The sequence below is a fragment of the Populus trichocarpa genome, chromosome 1 (assembly GCF_000002775.5).
Source record: "Populus trichocarpa isolate Nisqually-1 chromosome 1, P.trichocarpa_v4.1, whole genome shotgun sequence".
Taxonomy (NCBI): Eukaryota; Viridiplantae; Streptophyta; class Magnoliopsida; order Malpighiales; family Salicaceae; genus Populus; species Populus trichocarpa.
In genome coordinates, this window is record NC_037285.2 from 3,439,834 (window position 1) to 3,460,352 (window position 20,519).

The 20,519-nt window shown below is 31.3% G+C and overlaps 3 protein-coding genes across 7 annotated transcripts in view; all 3 read right to left on the bottom strand.

Moving 5' to 3' along the window:
• LOC7487059 (sister chromatid cohesion protein PDS5 homolog D) overlaps window positions 1-3,372 on the bottom strand; it is a 52,917-nt gene extending 49,545 nt beyond the window's left edge. For 2 of the 5 annotated variants that reach the window (XM_024607958.2, XM_024607946.2), the window contains exons 1-3: window positions 2,774-3,360; window positions 1,025-1,228; window positions 723-904 (exon numbers count right to left, since the gene is read on the bottom strand). In XM_024607958.2, coding sequence (XP_024463726.2) covers window positions 723-904; window positions 1,025-1,228; window positions 2,774-2,875 — 488 coding nt within the window. In that variant the 5' untranslated portion in view covers window positions 2,876-3,360. Of the gene's footprint in view, window positions 1-722; window positions 905-1,024; window positions 1,229-2,773 lie in introns of all 5 variants that reach the window. The other 3 variants (XM_052455712.1, XM_052455707.1, XM_024607952.2) reach the window with 3 other exon arrangements.
• Window positions 3,373-10,037: 6,665 nt separating this feature from the next.
• On the bottom strand, window positions 10,038-12,019 carry LOC7487060 (40S ribosomal protein S12). Its single transcript, XM_002299226.4, has 5 exons — window positions 11,806-12,019; window positions 11,658-11,701; window positions 10,815-11,112; window positions 10,415-10,480; window positions 10,038-10,330 (listed from the first exon to the last, which is right to left on the bottom strand). Exons 2-5 carry the CDS (start codon window positions 11,663-11,665, stop codon window positions 10,271-10,273), a joined length of 432 nt encoding a protein of 143 aa, XP_002299262.2. The 5' UTR covers window positions 11,666-11,701; window positions 11,806-12,019; the 3' UTR covers window positions 10,038-10,270.
• A 1,683-nt stretch (window positions 12,020-13,702) lies between these two features.
• LOC18094535 (probable CCR4-associated factor 1 homolog 6) lies at window positions 13,703-15,112 on the bottom strand. The gene is made up of 2 exons (XM_024597462.2): window positions 14,955-15,112; window positions 13,703-14,784 (listed from the first exon to the last, which is right to left on the bottom strand). The coding sequence occupies exon 2, from the start codon at window positions 14,664-14,666 to the stop codon at window positions 13,842-13,844; it is 825 nt and encodes a 274-aa protein (XP_024453230.1). The 5' UTR covers window positions 14,667-14,784; window positions 14,955-15,112; the 3' UTR covers window positions 13,703-13,841.
• Between the last annotated feature and the right edge of the window lie 5,407 nt (window positions 15,113-20,519).

Genomic DNA, 20,519 nt, shown 5'->3' on the forward strand with positions numbered 1-20,519 from the left:
TCTCCCTCTCAGTGACCACCACTTTTTTAAGGACACAAGCAAACCATGGGTTGCTATGTCCAATCTTTAGGTGGGTAAGGTGCTTTGCCACATACAAACAACTCTTGGGTTGCTTCTCATCCGTAATTATCCTCATCCTCTTTTCCATAATCATAGACAGTAGACCTTTGCAATCCAATCTAGACTAAGAATCAATTTTCCAAAGGGTTTATATAGAAATGCATTTTAAGTGTAAGAAAACTCCTTCTGATGCATAAAAAGGAACCTACAACTGCATACGGAACTTCTGAGAATTTCTAAAAGATTGCTGAATCAAGAATACAATTGGAAAAAAAAATAAGCCTACTCCTGGCATGCTCTTAACATAAACTTCTGAAAATGAAATTCCAATATAATTAACAAAATAATTATTCAAACCCTTATTCTCTTTAATTTTAGCACCTCCAAAACTTAGTTTTTAGAGGTATGACAATGTTAATCTTTAACAAAAAGTCAAGTTATGGAATCGAATGAGCAGAATTAATCACCAACTTAGAATGAACACAAATTAGTTACGGAACTATGCTATTGAAGATGGTACTACAGTCTGTTGGATTGTAAATGGGAGATAGAACAATACATGGAATAAGCAGTGGCTCCTATATCTTTCAGAAAATGACATATAAACATGAGAAGTTTGTGAAGCAAAAGCTAATGCCATTGACAAGGCTCTTAACTCGTACCTGATGAATTTCAGAAAGTGTTGGAACATCTCTATAATTAGTTCATCCAACTCCAGGTCCAGCATCACCAAGCATGACCTCACCCTTGCTACATTCTCAAGAATAGAAACTGCCTTTGTATAACAATGACCGGATGTTTGGGATAATTTTTCAAAAGATGCTACTGTCAATTGAAAAATTTCCTGTTCATCATTGGAAAAGCAGACAGCATAAGAGCCCGGAAAAATGTAGGAACATGTAATGAAGAAATATTGTTCTGATCACCCACACACATAAAAATTGATTTTATCTGCTATGAGTACCTTCATTTGGTCATCATTGTAAGGAGCATCTGGTGCTGTTATTCTTGTAATCTCACTCGTGCAAGATGCAACTGCAAACCTTACATCTTCGTCTGAGTGCCTTAAAAGGGCACTAGAGATTAATGCCTTCATTGTAGGCAAAAGAGCATCTTGCATTGATCTTGGTGGTGCTTGCTCCACATTTGCAAGGAAACGCTCAAGTTTCTATAAGAAAAAATGAAACTCAACAACAGATCAATTCAATTTCTGTCAATGACCAAAGCAATTAAAAAATAGTAAAGAAACAATATGATGATTCTAAAAGCGTGAAAGAAGCAGTACAGAAGTTATCCAAGGGTCAAATAACCAAGAAAAATGACATAACAGAACAAAAACACCGTTACAAGCAATAAAGCTCAAATTACATGAAAGCCAAGTAAGTGTCACAGCAAAGACCCATTGAAAAAACCCCATTAATAAAAAGCACCCTACAAGAAAGTTTAAAGTGCATCATCCAAAACAAGCAACAGAAAAGACATCTATATTTCAAAATCCATGAAGGCAAGCTGGAATCTTTGTATAACTCATCACCAGACACACATCATGCCACAATCCTCATCAACCAGATGGCAACGTCTTTGTAGGATGACCATTTTGATTTGAATAACTCAAATATGATTGTGCCACCATTAACACATACACATCAACTAGAGCAGACCTTACTAACTTTTATTTACTAATAACAACACATCAAGCAAGACCAAGAGTTCAATTCCAACGGTTATTTTCCAATCATACCAATAGAAGATGCCAACAACAGTAGCTGCAAAATTATATATAAACATAGCGTGCCAGTTGCATTCTGACATAATGCCACAGATCTGATTATTAAAAGTTTCACATGTAGCAAAATATCTGAGAACAAAAATAAGAATATCTAGGTGCAGGGTCTAGGAGAGATATAGGCATCCAAAACCCAAATGTATGTCGATGGTTTTGGATCCTGCCAGGAGTGATTGCCTGCAAGTCCATTTGCTCCTAACTCATCCTAAAAGGCATCAGCCATGCCCTTAGGCAAGAGTCTAAATGCATAGCCTCTCTACATTATGCACCCCTGTCATAACATTACACATTAACACAACACACCCTTGTAATTTTTTATGAAGAAATGGAATTGAAAATGCAAGATCCCTCCCAACCCATTGATCAGGAAATGATTATCAACCATAAATCCATCCCTCCCTGGGGAACAATCCTAACAATAGAATACATAAGCAACAAAGCCAAAAATATAAATTAATCTCTATAGAGGTCATATAAGGCTAAGTAAAAATCAGAAATGAAATCCAAAAAACAGCCAACATTCAACAATCATTAACACTACATTGAATGATTTCAAATTCAACACTCCAATTAGCAGGCATGCAAACAACAAAATCCGGGGGAAAAAACTTTCACAAACATCAATATCTAGTGAGTTTTTATACATGACTATAAAGGAATTAAAAATGAAGCCCGTATACGATAACAACAACATTTTTTTGCAAAATTGCCAAACAAACAATCATCAATCCATGCCAGTCGTCACCAAAAATACCAAAACGTCTATATCCCTGCGCCAACTAATTAAGCCCAAAAAAAATATTCAACAAGTAATCAATTCAACATTCTAATACAATGTCAAAGACCATTAAAAAAAAGGCAAGCACACAAAGCAAATAAAAATACATATGTATATATAAAGAGATGAAGAGGGTGACGAGACATTACATCAAGCAAGTCAAGAAGCTCATTAACAGATGATGGAGGGTTTAAGAGACTTTTTCCAGCCTCTTTGAGCCGTTCTTGAAGCTCAGTCTCACTGTAAGGCATTTTAACACTCTTTCAACCACGAAAACCAAAACCCCAGAAACCAAAATCACAAAAGACTCTCACTTTCTCTGTAAATTCAGAGACTTTTCACTCAAACCCACACCAGAAACAAAAGAGCAACATGGTATTTATTAAACCCGCGAAGGATTTGTTTTGCTGACAACTCCACCACAGCTAAGTTTTAGCAAAGTGTTGTGCATGCAAGCAGAGGTTACCAAAGAAGCAGGTTATTTTCCTTGGATTCAACCCATTAATTCAATTGGGTTAAAAGAATGGGGTTTTGGACATTTTTTTGGTTTTGGCTTTTGGGAATTCTCGATTTCTCTCCCTTTTTTTATTTATTTATGGTCTTTTTCACTCCTTTTATGTGCATTACAGCAAATAGTGTTTGGGGATCGTTGAGGATTTTCATTTTTTTTCTTTTTTAAGGATAGTGCAGGCAAAGGTTGTGTAACCTTCTCGCTAGTTTTACACCAAATCAGAGGTTGTATGTTATAGGAGATTTGTTTTCTTTCTTGACTTTCTAAATTTAAATTTTAAGATTAATATTCAAAAAATATTTTCTCTTTAAAAGAAGAGATGATACAAAGAAGAAGGGTTTTAGTTTAATTGACAAACAAGTTAGATTTAGGGAAGAAAAAAAAAATTAGTATTTAGAATATAAGAAAAATAGTGACTCTTGCCCGAGCACATCATTGCTTTAGAATAGTTTAAAACTAGATAATCCATCCATGCTACGCTGTGCTCAAATTAAAAACAATTTAAATATAAAAAAAATTAATCATGTTAAGGTTTACTAGATTTAACTTGATTAGCTTTACTGGACCAAAAACAAATTATACAACTCGTGAAAATAATATTTGATTAAAGAAAATTTCAAGATGATATCTTTTTTAATATTAATTTAACAACATATTAGATTAATCTTAGACAACCCGAATTAACGTGTCAAATTCGTGACCTGAGTTATGAGACTATGATAACCCTATAAAAAGCAAATCAAAATAAATTATGAAGCTTAATTCTCACTCAACCCAATATTGAAAGATAAAATTCAAAAAAAAATTAAAAAATGACCTAAAAAACGACATAAGTTAATATGTTAAACTTGCAACTCGGGTCATAAGCATAGTTTTTAGACCCGGCCCAGTCCAAGGCCCGGGTTCTGGGTTTTGACCGAGTTCGCCCGGGTCAATTCTTTTTTTAAAAAAAATCAAAACGGCGTCGTTTTAGTAAAAAAAAAAAAACAAAAGTCAACGAGTTGCAACCAGGTTTTTGACCAGGGTCGCCGGGTCACACCGAGTTTTTCCTTTCCCTGTTTTTTCTTCAACTCGACCCGGTTCCAGCCCCGGGTCTGCCGAGTCCCGGGTCAACCCACCGGGCCGGGCGGGGTTTTAAAACTATGGTCATAAGACCGAGATAACCCTATAAAAAGTAAATCGAAACAAATTATGAATTTCAATATCCAAGAGGCCAAGTATTTAAGGATGAGATTAAAAAAGAAATCAATTAAAAAAAGAACATAAAAAATAATCTAAGTCAATTCACCAAACTCATGACTCGGGTCATCAGACCGAAATAACCTTATAGAAAAAAAATAAAAAATGACCTGATTTAACTCAGGTTAACCTATCAAATTCGTGACTTTGGTCTTGAGACTGAAATAACCCCATGGAGAGAAAGTCAAAACAAATTATAAAGTTCGATTCTCAATCGCTTCTGTCGAACTTAGTGTTGAACAATGAAATTTATAAAAATCTTAATTAAAAAAATAACATAAAAAAGAAGTCAAGTCAACCTGAGTTAACCGTTAAGCATTATTATCGAGTCATGAGACTAAGATAACCTAATAAAAAACAAACTGAAATAAATCATCAAGCTTAATTTCCAATCGAACACAATATTAATTGATAAAATTGAAAAAAAAATCAATTGAGAAAAAAGAGAAAAAATGAGTCAGTTGGATTAATTTGCTAAACTTGCAATCCAGGTTATGAGATAGGAAAAAACCAATAAAAAGCAAGTTCAATGTTGAACGATGAAATTTGTAAAAAATTTAATAAAAAAATAACATAAAAAATAATTCAAGTCAACTTGAGTTAACTACTAAGTACTATTAATAAATCATGAGACCAGGATAACCTGATGAAAATAAATTTGAAATAAATCATCAAGCTTAATTCCTAATCAAATACAATATTAATTGATGAAATTGCAAAAAAAAATTAATTAAAAAAAGAGAGAGAAAATGAGTCAATTGTATTAACTTGTCAAACTTGCAATCCAAGTCATGAGACAGAAACAACCCCGTAAAAAGCAAGTCTAATGTTTAAGGACTAGTAACCCAGTTTATGAGACAAATATAATCTCTTAAAAAGAAAAAAAAAACTGATTTAACCAGAGTTAAAAATGTCAAAAGTCGTGGCCTCAATCTTGAGATTAAGATATTCTTATAAAAAGCAAAACAAACAGATTATAAAACTCATTTCTCAACCGACCCAATATTAAATAATAAAATCAATTAAATAAAAAACATAAAAAACTCGTTAGACATTATTCTCAGGTCATGAGATCAGGATAACCCAATGAAAAGTAAACAAAACAAATAATAGAATTTAATTCTCGATCAAATCAATATTAAAAGAATAAAATTAAAAGAAATAATTAAGAAAAAAAACTGAGTTAATCAGGTTAATCTGTCAAATTTAAGATTCGTGTTACGAAAGTTTGAAAATACAATATTAAATGATAAAATTAAAAAAATATATATATATATATATATTAATTAAAAAAAAGAGTGAATTACTATTCCAATAAATATTGATTTGTAGAAAGATTTGCAACAAAACTCCCGTTTACATTTAATTTTCAATCCATGAGCAAGTTTCCTTGATATTTATTTATATTATTTTAACATATTTTTTTAAATAAAACACACTTTAAAATATAATCTTATGACACTTCTATTTAGTTTACTAACTATACTCTAATGGCGACGAAGGGTGGTAGTAAATTAGGGGGGTCGTTGTCCTAGCTAGTGCTGGTGTTATACTGATTTATTGTACCGATGTATTACTCTTAGATAATGTTTGTTTGTTATTATATTGTAATGTGTTTTTCAAATAAATTTTTTAATTGAAAATATATTAAAATAATATATTTTTAAATTTTTAATATTAATATATTAAAATCATTTAAAAATATCTAAAAATTTATTTTAATATTTTTTCAAATAAAAAATAAATTATAATATCATAAAAATAGCTGGGATATAGTCCTACATTCACTCAAAGAAAAAAGAATTTTTCTTATAAATTGTGTTTGGTTTTATATAAAAAAAAGTAAAGAGATTAACATCTAACCCATTTGAGTCATGTTTAATGCTTTGACCAAAAAAAAAAAGTTATAGAGTGAATACTAGGTGTGTTTGGGAACGCGGTTGAAACCGTGTTTTCTCAAAATTTAATTTTTTTTTTGCTAATTTTTTTTTATGTTTTCAGATTGTTTTGATACACTAATAATAAATTAATTTTTAAGAAAATAAAAAAACATCATCTTGATGTATTTCTAAGCGAAAAACACTTTGAACCGCAAATTTGCTTTATTTCTCTCTTTTTTTCAGTCAAGCACTCCAAATTTGTTTTCCTTACAGAGTATCTCAACTCTTCATTTGTCATCAATTAGGTATCCCAAGTTTTTTTTTTTCAATTAAATCCTTTATATTTATTAAAATGTTTTATTTTTAAAATAGATAGAATATTTTTAAATGAGGGAATTTAAAAAAAAATTCAAAAGAATCATTATTACGATAGAGTAAATTTTAGAGATCCCTTATTTTGAATTCTCATAATAAGGTAGTTGACTTCCATGGTATTCTCTATTTTTGGAAAAAAAAAAAAAAAACTTAATTTTTGTTGGATAATGGTAGAACAGTAATCCTGTGGTGATAAGTTCAAACAATTTATGAAGATAAAATGTGATAATTCTAGTAAGTTCATTTCCCTATTTAAGTATTGTGATTAAAAACAATTTTTTTTTAAAGAAAAACCTCAATCTAATCTCAAACCTAAATATTCATGATCTTAGTTACATCTTAAACCTATAAATTTTATTAATTAGATCTCAAATTATATCCTACATTTCTCAACCATGCTCTTAATAATTTAGTCAAGTTTTTTTACTAGTGTAGGTCTAATTTACATATTTTATACACTAAAATGGTGTTGATTTTTAGAAATTTTGATAAAAAGTTGATGAGCATAAATATTTCCAATCCAATAAGCATATTTATGCATAAAAAGGATGGTTTGAAGAAAGAAAATTGATAAAAATACTGATGAGAATCGATTAAAAGACTACCCCATTGAGAATATTTTGAGATGTTCGGGACCTAATTTATAAATCATATAAGTTTTGGTATTACCTAAGTATATTTTGGAACTTAATTGAGACAAAAATATACAATAATATTTAGCATTTCTACATTTACTTCAATTTTTTATTTTTTTAAAAATCTAGAATTATTTTCAAATTATTTCCAGAATAAATCTATTGACGGTGTGTGTGATAGTGTGTGAGAGAGATAGTCCTCAACAAAATGACTAAATATAAATAATTATTCTTCATAGAAATAAATATTCTTCAATGGCTGGTTAATTTGACTTAAAATAAAAGAACAAAAATAAATACTGTTAACTTGCATATTATCATAATTAAAACACCATAATCTTTAATGCATGGCGTCGCACAAACACCATCAATCTATCAAAGCAAGTCATCACATTCAAGTGGTTTAATAAAATCTACATTGATGGTTTGGTTTACAGGTCAATAATTAATTAATTAATTAATTAATTATACTGGAATGATTCATAAATTTAATAAAGAAATATATATGAATATGAATGCATATCACACGTAGCAAAAATACTTCTTGTACGTTTACTCTCTTGAATTAATAGTAAAGTGCTAGAACAAGAGAATATAAAGGATGAAAGACAAAATAAATATTGATTTATTTGAGTAATATTAAAGGTGAAAGGAGGATTTTTTTTTTCTTCTTTTTTTCACATTTTCTTACCCTAATTAGTCATCACTTTTAACTCAACTTCACCCAATTTTAATGAAATTCATCTCTTCCTACAGCATTTATATTTCAAAATTGCTTGAAATCAATGAACAAATAAGAAGAAAAAATAATTATGACTTAATTTATAGTAGAATTAAAAGAGTTTTATAGGAGAATAAGAGTGATAAAACATTATCTTGCTTACCTTGTTGATATCGTTACGGCGAAGAAATTTATTAACGTTTTCATTCGCTCCAATAAATTTTCTGGAAAATAATGTAAAATCATTTGTTAGATATTTACAATAAATTCAAATCAAACCGATTATTTCTATAGCTATTAAAAAAAAACCTATGAACAAATTAAGAATCAATGGATGCAAAGTAGGGTTCTCGATGAAATTAACTTAAAAGAGAGAAAGAATGAAAACATAAGAAATAAATAATGATCTAAAAAAGAGCCAAGTCGCTTCGATCCACGCCGTCGGTGAAAAACAATAACACTTGAAGAATTCCTACCATCCAGCGATCTTCACTGTAATTAAAGCTATAGAAATTCCTTTTTTCTTAATCAAATATGAAATCCTTAAAATATCAAATAAGAAAAAAGAAAAAGAAAAGATCAAACTAATAATAATAAAAAATAAAATAAAAAAACCTCTTGGTAAACGAGCATAGAATTCAATGCATGTTGACTCGACGCACTCGTTTTATGAGCTGTTGATGAGATGATCTTGTCGTGAGGACAAATAGTAACATCTATGTATAACGCATAGAATTCAATGCACAGGCACCCATCGAGTGTATCGAAATGAACACGTTTTGATGAGTGGCTCTCGAGGAAGAAGAAGAAGAAGGAAGAGTGGCTCTCCATAGATGCTCGAAGTTGCTTATCCATTGATCAATGCCCTCTTTGATGAGTTGTTAGAATGGGGATGATACTCGTTTCTTGGCTAACAATTTGTCCAAGATATTGGTCACTAGATTCTTTTTTGTTGTAAAACTTTGAATAAAGAGTGTTTTTCATTTACCTTCCTTGACATCTTTTCCTTCTCACCAACTCTGTAGCATGCTGACACTTGAAGACCTGTTTTTTTTCAAGAGTTACAACTTCAAACATGGATGAAGTATCTGTTTGGCAGCAGCGTGATGGAGTATAGTTAGAATTATAGTTTGTTTTAATCATAGTTTTGAGGGTGTTTTTGTTAATTAATATAAACTATAGTCTTACACGGGTCCGCTTAAAGCTGATCTCCCTTGAAACTTTAGTTACAAAAACTTATAGTTTATAGTTTTTTTAAAACTTATTTTTTAAAATTATAAAATGTTAAATTGTTACTAAAATGGTGTTTGGAAGCACAGTTGTTTTTTAAAGTATTTTTTATTATAAAATATATTAAAATAATATATATTTTTATTTTTTAAAAATTATTTTTAACACTAGTACATCAAAATAATTTAAAAATATATAAAAAAATAATTTTAAGTTATGTGTTTTCAAGATTTCCAAACTGCCCCAAGTATGTTGTGGCAATAATATAATTTTGCTAGCTAGGTTAGGGATGTCAAAACTAGTTTGATTTAAAACAAAAAAAAATAATTCACAGGATGAATTTGTTTTTCCTCGTACAACACTATTATTTTCCTTTTGAAATTATAATCACTACTATTTTCAACACTACTATTTTCTTTTTTGGAATTATGATGACAGTGACAGTTTAAAATACCTTTCATTTAAAAAAATAATTTTTTTTAAAAAACAAAAATTAAAAAAACATAATTTATACCGGGTTTCAAATACACCATAACTCAGGCATAGTCAGCTTGCACGACAAACCAACTGCTTTAATGTTTGGCATGTGAATACAGATGCCCATCACAGGGATTTAATTGAATTAAATGCTAAAATCTCAGAAACTTAATTCAAAGATCAATTTCAAATCAATTACTTCTTGAAGGACTCTTGGATAATCGAAGCAAGAAATTAAGAAAAGCTTCCAAAATCACGTGTGATTTCAGCAGCAATATTAAACTAGTCACTGGCACGTTCAAGAGAGAGCTTAGCCTAATGAGCTAATTCTGCGCATCATCTATATATTAATAAAGGCCTTAAAGCGGTGCTAATTCTGCATTTCATGTATCAAGAAAGATTTTCACCACAACATGAACCAACTTGATTAAAAGTCAAAGGAAGCGAAGACTCAAAATTCCCAGGGCGGAAAAATGGAGACTAGAAAACACTAAAAAATCCCATGGAATTGTGGGTCCATGAAAACATGGAGTAAAGGTCTCTACATATGAAATTCAACTCATTAGATCCATTGTAACTCAGTGAGACTTGACGTGCTCCTGAACAACGTTATAGCCTTCACTTGTCTCGCCATAATCCTGCAAACCAGTAAAACAAAACAAAAATGTTAACCCTAAGATGACAAGTCAGTACAAACATGATATACCTAAAAGGATTGGTACCTTCACAACAACGCAGGAGCAGCCAACAACCTTCCTGGCATTGCCCTCAGAATCAATCTTGCATAACTGCATGTAGGGACGCAAAAAACAACAATGCCATTACATAAATGTTAAGGTTAAGCAAACAATTAAAGCTCTTAATGGAATGAAACATGCAAGTTTTGGCAGAGAAAAAAGAAAAGAACATGATCTGTAATAACTATTACTCCTGCAATGGGAACATAACTTTTTCTAGTTCAGGCTAGATAACAACAACTCAATCATTGGAAAGAATAACATGATGTGGATTTCAGAAAATAGATGGAAAAAAAAAAGCACAAAGCAATTTACAACTAAGCTATAAATAGACTAAAAATTTTAATGGTTAAGATGAAAAGGCTAGTAGAAAAACTAAACTTACCCCAGCCCACTCGCCAAGAGTCTTAGCACTGGGAACTGTCAATAAGCCTACACCATGGTCAGCACAGAGTGCTTTGACGAGTTTGATATAGTCTGGCTGGTTGCAGTCCTCTGCCAATACACAGAGCTGGGCGGCATGCTTCTCAATCACTTTGGCACCTTCATGGAGGCCCCGGGCAAGTCCACCATGAGCAAGGGACTTTTTCAGAACAAGCTGCAATGCTGTCATCAAGTCCATGGCCTCAAGAGGCTGAGCGGGAGTCTCAGCAGGAGCAGGAACAGGAGCAGGAGTCTCTTCACTGCAGAAGCAAGAAAATCCAGATACATCAAAATAAATAAAATACACAATGCACCACCATTATGTTGGCTACAAGGAAATAACCAATACATTTACAGTGATGTATCTAAATTCGTGTAGTTGTTTTTCAACACACTGTCCTTTCTATCATTTTTTTTCTATATATAAAAAAAAAGAGGGCCTCTGGCAAAAGCAAAATAATTCAAAGAAACACTACAAAAACTTTAAATAATATACTGGAAGCTAAGAAATTGAAAGAGATCAAGATCCACTTGTAAGATGATCAGTTGAAATGTGACTAATCTCTACAGCATAGAAACCATCCGCAGCTCTTAAGAATAAATCAATCCACCATGTAGACAATTACCACAAGCAATAGCAAAAAACAGCATATCAAATGTGCAACAGCATTATCACCAATACGAAAAACCCAAAAATAAAGAATTACAAGTTACCCTCTAACAACTATAACTATAAAAGCTAATAAAACAGGAAAACACAAGCAAAATTGAGTTAAAATTATCATTTATTCAAACAGTTACATACCTTGACATTTTTCGGGTTTTGTTGGTGATTTTAAAATCTCCTCACTGCAAAACCACAAAAATCCAAACAAAAAAAAATCAGATCTCAAACAAGATAAAACAAGTTCAAGAATTGAACGTAATTTGATTTAGAGAAAGGGGACAGTGACCTTTGCAAGTGAAGATGGACCGGCTGCTTGTGTGTCTGCGAAGCAAGTAGAAGGGTGGTGACGGGAGACGATAATATAACCAGGGCAGAAACCTATTAAACCCTAATTCTTAATTGACCTTCTTGTCCTTCAATTCTTTACTTGGGTTTCTTACATGAAACTGGTCAGGGCCTTAAAACGGGCCCAAGATCGAGCCGAGAGGAGCCTCAATAAATTGGAAATCAAGACAGAGCTTGGTCCAATAAAATATAACTATATATATAAGAAAAGGAATTAATAAATAAAGATTAATTCTTTTTCTACTCAATTTGCTATTAATTAAATAAATAATCACAATCAGATATATTGACTCCGTTGATTTACAACCTGCCTCGGATTTCATGTTGAATTGAATTTTACCTATCGTTTGATTAAAAAAAAACTTCAAACCTATCATTTTTATATAAAAATTGAGTTAATATACCAACTCATAAATTAATCTGATCACTCACATCAAGACTTATAACTATGTTCAGAAGATCTAAATTTTTTTTTTTGAAAATAATAAATAGGATTTTAATTTTTTTTTTACTGTTTTAAAACTCAATTTGATTGGTAAACCCAAAACTTGAAGTCTAGATCAAGCTGGATTTCAACAAAATAAATAAAAAATTAACCTGGTATAACCAATCTAAAACCTGAATTGACCAATGAAAAAAATCAAACAAAACCCGTTAACCTTTTTTCTTAATTTTTTTTCTTATTATTTTTTTATTAAATAAAAAAATTAAATTAACTAAGTTAATCCATCTACCCCATCTAACGACTTATCCCAGATTGGTTTAAAAACCATGATTTTTTTCCCCTTGGGAAACTGATCACTTTGTGGCTTGTCGTTGGTTGTTTCCTTACCTTTGTTAAAGGTTGTTGCTGAAACATGTTGCCTTCTTTCAATACAACATTATATAAGTTAAAACCTGTTCCTTTTACAAAACCAAATCCATCTAACATGCAGGCATTTTTCCGAATCAAAGCAACTCAACGCTCTCTATCAACTTGGCGTATAAATAGAAGCAGATATCCAACCTCTGACAGCTAGAGAAATACAGCTTAAGTTGCTAACTAGCTGATGGAAAACAAAAGGATGCCCAGAGGTTGTCCAAAAAGACCCCTGCACAGCTGTGAAATACCTACAACGCACATTGTCTTAGAAGTACAACATCATGATTCCGGAGCTCAATAAAGCACCATCACTATGCACATCAATTGCAACATTAAAAGGTTACCAATACTATCTTCGATTCATTTCCTGAAAAATTGCTGTGTCAACCTGCAATCTGCAAAATAAAATTGAATGCTTGTTGCATCTCAAACACCATGAGAAATAGGTACACGAGGAAAGATGAAAGGAAAGGGATACAACCAACCACTTAGCTATACCAGACATTCATGGAACCATTCAATCATAGTTGACTACTTATGCAAGCCATCATGAATTGAAGTACATTTCTCTTACATTTTAACTCTGGACCAAAATCATCTTTAGAATGTGCTTGAAGAATGAACTCTAATAAACTCAAAAGTAAAAAAGATTTCAAAGCCACAAAGCCAGTTTGCTACTAAATCTGATTATTGCAGGAGGTGCCGGGAGGGAGGGAGACCAATGAAGTGAAAAAAGAAGAAAACAATTCATGTATCAAGGAAGCAGAGAGATAAGGAAAATGAGAAACAATCCAACAATAACTGAGATGATGAACAGAAAAAATAAGCACGTCCCTAGAGCAGAATTTAGTAGTCTGGAAAGCTGCACTAGCTGGCAATGGATAAAGATAAGGTGCAGTATTATAATTGTAAAGAGATCAATAGATGTTGTATCTTCATTTAACAAAATGTTTTATGTTCACCATACTTCAGAAACTATAGCAAGTAGATGGAGATTATATTCATAGATTAAGAAACCTGTTGTACAAGAGTGTACAAGAAATTCTGGTGCCAGGCACCCACATCAAGCTGAAAGGATCTTTCTAAGCTTTTTTTTTTTTTTCTATTTTTCATGATCAATGGGTATTTTGTCCATTCTCAACACCTAAACCATACAACACACCAGCATACTTTTCCAAGGAGCCGCTAAAGAAATTCTCTTTCAACTTCCTGAATGTACAAGCTGTAAGCAAACTATCTGAACCTGCTTGATGGCATATCCCAACTCTTTCCACTTCTAACAACTCTGCAAGCTTGTTCAACCCTCCATGAAGACTATTGCAAAACTTCATTAAATGCTTGATATCATAAAGAGTTGGAAAGTACATGTTGATCAAATTAAAGAACCCTGCTTGTGTATCCGGTAAATTCTGGCAAGTCAACAGCTTAAGCAAGTACCCAAAATCATAACCACTATGAAATGTCACCCAGTACACGTTATCATTCAACACAATCCCAGACGACATCAAGAGCTCACCAAATCTGACAGCATCAATACCGTTTTCATTGTTCTTCTTAAAGTCAATCCCGCTCTGCCGCAAAAGTTCAATCGAATCATTTGCAAAAACATCCTCGTTCACGTTGAACTCACGGAAATTAAACTGCCAGATGCAATACTTATCCGTGCCACAAGTTGGTAAATTCCCTTGCTCATCTGAGAAGGTAAGACCCAATTGAATCAACTTCAACATATCCACATTATCCTTCAAAGTCTGGTAATGATAGTCATTACTATTCTTAAAATTACCCACCGGACGCAACACAATGCCCGGAAACTCCGTGTCCATGGCAATATAAGGGAAATCATCAACTATTTCACGGATATGCGCGAATTCTTCTTCGAGATTGTCATTCCACACCTCACGAATTAGAATAGAATCACCTTTTAGCAACAACGACATCACAGAATCAAACCCACAACAAAATTGCTTAATCCCAAATGCCTAATCAAACTAAATAATCAAAAACAGCACCGAACCCTAACAAAACCTATCAATCACCCAGCACATAAAACCAAATCTGCAACAAATTTCAAAAACAACAAACCCATATCAGCTTCGAACCCTAGATGCCCATGAACAACAAAATAACAAGTAAAGAAAGCATATATAGAGATATAAACAAATCAATGAATAGTAAAAAGAAGAAGACGAAAATGGAGAGAGAGAGACAGGGAGATGGAATCTGACCTGGAATAAAATAGATTTGAAGGATCTGATAAGAGATCTTCTAGAGAGAGAGAAACAAACATTAAGAGAGAGAGAGAGAGAGAGAGAGGAACATGAGCAAACAAAGAAAAAGTTGTTATTATAAAGAAGAAGAAGATAGGGAAAGGGATATTTTTCTATACAGTAATTTGTCTTTTGTCTGTTTGTTTTTTCTTATTTTCTTGTCTTTGATTTTTTTTTTCCTGAGTTGGAGCCCATATTTATTAATATTCCATTTTCATTGCTATTTTAGTGTTTTTTTAGAATTAATTTTATTTTTTTTCATAAAATACAACAATAAAAAAAAAGCTTCTGTCGTCTTAGTTAATTCCTCATTGTTTTTTCTTTCATTATAAACAATGTGTGTTTTTTAAATTTGGAGATTAATTAAAAAGAAAGAAAGAAAAAATAAAGAAACATTGTAACCACGAAAAGTTTCAATTTCAAGAGATTCTGTTGGAGCAGGAAAAAAGGTTTTCCCGTAAAAAGTTCACGATTGTTCGAGAACATGAGTCCGATGTTAACAGTTTTGTCAGTACCTTCAATGTTGCTTCTGTTCACCAGGAAAGGCCTGATTTGAAATCCTAAACAACTCAGTTATAAGAATTAGAAATATGCTTCAAATAATATTTAGGTGATAGTCAAGTCATAAAAATTTAAAATTAAAAGATTTATTTTATTTATGCTTTCAGGTTTGAGTCATGTGGTTGCTTATATGATAGTTATTGGAGGCTTACATAGTCGTTAACTTCAGGGCTCGTGGAATTAGTTGAGGTGCGCGTAAACTAGCTCAGACATCCACGTTAAACTACAAAAAAAAAATATGCTCAAAACTAAAAATTTCTCAAACAACAACAATAATTATCTTATAACTACGCTCAACCATTCACCTATAAAAATCTTGTTTGGAATTCTACCACTCCAACATGAATATGAAAATTTATAATCTGCTCAAGAATATTAATATCTTAACTGACAATGCTAAAACAATTATAAAAAATAATAAAATACAGACTACAACGTAATATAATATCTACTTACAAATGACCACATCCTTAGCCATGATATATCGCATCTCCAAACACATCAAGAATGTGTAGTATTGTGGTAGCTTTCGTGGTTGTGATTTAAAAAAAAATATTTATAAAAAGCATTTTTGATTGAGGTTTGCTTGGTATTTATATATGTTTGGTTAAAATTGTGGTTGAAATTAAGGTTGGACAAAAAATAGTTTAATGTATTTGGTTAAGAATGCTTTTTAAATTGAGGTTATAAAATAATTAAAAAGGATATATATTAATATTAATGGTTTTTAATTTAAATATTATAGATTTAACCACTGTTATTACATCATGAAATAAATAATATTTTATATAAAATATTTTTTTTGTTCCATTAAATTATCTGCAATTCCATCACGTATGAAATTCATCAAACAAGGACTATAGTTTCCATGGTTTTCTAAGTGTGCAACAAAATCAGATAAAATATCACCAGGAACAAAATTAGAATTGCGATCAAATGATGTAAATACTACATCATCATGCGATCTCCTTCTAATTTAATTATGTAGTGTCATTGAATAATGTTAAACACTAGTTTTTCTAATAAAACATAATAAAAAATAAAAAAAATAATTTTTTTATTTTACTGGGTTGAATCCGGTTCAATACATTTATATTTGGGTCGAATCCAGTCTGACCATGAATAGTGAAGATACTCTCACTGTTTAAGTGGAGACGAGAGAAGAAGAAGAATTAAGCAGCTTCAACTTGCTTTTAATTACCCTATGTTTTAAACATATATTGTATTGGATCCCATAAACAGTAAATTTAATCCGTTTAGAAGAAACGCAAACACTGCCTCGAATACAGTACAAACGGGCTACAAGAATAGAGCTGAGAGCGTTAGCCAATGAACATGACATGCACATGGTCGTGATCGGTGGCCTCATGAACAGTCGCAGTCATGAACAGTCGCAGTGGCTGTTTATGACAATATCCCAACCTAGTATTTACTTGACATATATCAATCCAATCCAATCCAATCCATAAATAAAACTCATCGTTTATCGTATATTGATTTTAAAAACTAACAAATACTCACGACCATATTAATCTGTAATGAATCTGGCCCATATATACTCCATGTCTACGGGTGGACGTTTAGGAGTATAATTTGAGGCTGGTGTGATGAATCAATGCGCCAAAATTAACATGCTATGTTTTTTGAAAAGTCAATCCGATTAAGGCTTGGTTTGGCTACGCATTTAAAATTCCATTTTAATGGAATGAAAAACATTAACTTGATATGTTTTTCAATTGTTTATACAAACGACCCACTAACAGAATAAATACTCTTGGTGTTTTTCTTTCTTCCTTTCTATGATTTACAATATATAGTGGAGTCAGGTTCTATACATTAAGATGAACTTGTTTCTGGATCTAGTCCCAAACACCAATTATTGTCATAGCACAATCCAAACTCTTCCACCTAAATACCAGCCAGACAAAATGGGAATCGAAACGTAACTGAGTCTAATTACGTTGGAAAAAACAAAAAAGCAAGCCTACTTACCAACTCCAACGTGCCCCATTGCCGCCACTAAGAAATATTGCTTCAGCTGGCTCATTACTTTACTCCCTGAATTCCTCCAGAGAAGGTAGGGGTACTCTCGATTGATCCTTCAATTCAAAGATCAATTAACTCGAGAAAAAGAGGACAAAATATGTTGACTTGATGATTTATTTTCAGTGCATGCACATATACATATAGTGTAGGACAGAATGATACACAGAATTGACCTTATATTTGATCCCACCAATATAGCTATTATTTGATAAAAGAAAAGGATAGATGGAGTGCTCTTTTTACCCCAGAAACATTCCTGGTTGATGCATTCATTTAGCTACGCGCTCGGAGAGATTTGTGCACCAGCCTAGTCTATTGGTCTCCAAAAGCTTTAAATGATACAAGTTTGAACCATTTAGGTTGAATTATTATTTCCCAGTACAGAAGGCACTGTAAAAGGCATTTGTCCCTTCTGCACTTGTGTATGGGTCAAGAATCATCAATGGAAGATGAAGCAGTAAAACGCAGAACCTGTGTTTTGAAAAACGTCGGCATCATTCTCGGAATGTTGTATAATTATTCAAGAACATTATAGAAACTGTGCGAGATTTCTATAAATCACATTAAAAAAAGGCATTCTGAGATTAAAACTTGCCAGTCATCATCATCTGTCACCTCAGAATAAGCTATTAATTCATAGATTACATGTACAATGAATGCATGCATGTATATGGAACTGTAATTATCAAATTGACGACACGAGGAACGAGGCAAAATATAGAAATCCTGACATGAAAAAAGATTCAGAAAGAGAGGAAGCCACATGTTCTTGTATTAAAAAGCTAATTTATCTCACCCACATTTGTACCGAGGGAATTGCATTGAGAAAAAAATTAAAAAAAGCTAAAAAGTTTGATAGCATATTATTTATCCAGACAACATTACTGACTATATTAATTAATTCGTCTGTAAACCCGTCGGTAATATTTAAGTTATAATTTTTAAGATTGTGTTTACTTATTTTATAGTTTTTTCCTTAGAAGTTTGTTGTATAAATGCTTGATTTGTACATGTTATAGTTTGTTTAAGATTTTGTAAAATTATATTTGTTTATAAATTGATGAAATTCATTTTAAATTTGTGATTTAGGTGTTTTGTGATGAAATAAATAATGACTTATTTAATAGGTCTGTTTAATATTTTGTCAATTTTATTATTGAGTTAAAATTTTCGGTAAATGTATAAAAATATGAATTTATGTAGATAATTGATAATGAATTAAGAGTACTATTAAAATAAATTGAATAAGTTTGAGTTAAGCTAATGTTTGCAAATTTATTTAGTTCACGTAATTAATTAATACATGTTGTCATCAATATTCTATATAGGTTTGATACAAGTAATGGATGATTGTTCATGAATGTATTGAGATTTACCCGAAGGGCTGCGCAGGATAGATTATTGTAATGAGATTCAGGGTTTTATTAATTATACATTATCTAATCCAAAAAATATTAGTGGATATTTTTGTTGTTGTTGACGTTGAGAAGTTAAATGATGTTTTGAGAATCAGTCGACATACACAAGTCGATGAAGATGATGATAGCGACAAAATCAACGTAGAATATTGTGATGGAGATGACAATGATGAAATTAAAGAAGAAGAAGAAGAAGATAATTTTGATTAATTTGCACAACACGAATGTGTAATGTTATAAACTATAATGTAATATTTCAGAAAGAATTAACTTTAATGTAATGACAATGACATTAATTTATTATTAAATTACAAAGAAACATTTATTTTATGTGATTTTATTATTATACACAGAATTGATGTTACTGTGTTGTGTGTGCTCCTATGATCTTAAGAATCTAAAAGATTGATAGATAAGAAATACAAATACAATATGGCAACAGAAACTATTTTACATTGATGAAAATAGGTCCGTCGGTATATTCCAGAGAGCATTGGAATCGTTCCCTTCTCCTTGGCACTGTTTACTGTGTTAATTATAGAGGGTATCATTGACCGATTAATTCCGTCGATATATTCCAAAGCTCTTATTTTTCAATTGCATTGTTTATGTTGTCAATTACATACGGCATCACTGATGAAATTAATTTCATCGATATTGCCTCAAGAGCTCTGGATTTGTTCACTTCTCAATTACACTTTTAATTACTGTTTTTTGCATACGGAATCATGGACGGATTGAAAAGTCATCGATGATATTTGAGGGATATTTGAAATTTTTTTATTAAATTAAATATTACAGATGAAATCACCGACGGACTGAAAAGTCATTGATGATATTTGAGGGGTTTCTGAAAATTTTCGATTAAATTAAAAATTTAAATAAAATATTACTGATGAAATCACCAATAGAATGATTAAAAATATTAATATTTAATTATTCATCGGTAAAATGCCCCAATTTAAAGACTAGAATCCCTTATTTCATAACAAACACGCCTCCTCTTCTTCTGTAAAAAATACCAATGTCCCTTTCTTTCTTTCTTTTCTCTCCTCAACTCCTTCTATTCTCTTTCATATGCAGGTATGTCTTTTCCTTTCTTCTTTTTTTCTCTTCTTATTTTTTTTAATTAACATACTTTATGAATTTGTTTTTCTTTTCTCTTCTCAGCTTTTCTCGCAATTAAATTAAGGTAAGATTTTTTTTATTCTTTTTTTGTGTTTTTTTTTTGCATTATATTTGTTTTTTTAATTTTATTTTTAAATTTTCTATTCTAAATAATTGTATGAATGTTGTTGTAGGATTTTTTTTTCATATGAGATCAATTTTGTAGGATTTGTTTTTTCAATTTTGTTGTTTAATTTCAATTAAATTAATTTATTTGTTGTTGGATGATGAGTTCTAGAATATGTTTTCTAAGTTAGGTGGAAAATATTTTTAGTTGATTCATTTATTTGTTGATGTTGTTTATTTTTTGTGTTATTTATTTGTTGCAAAC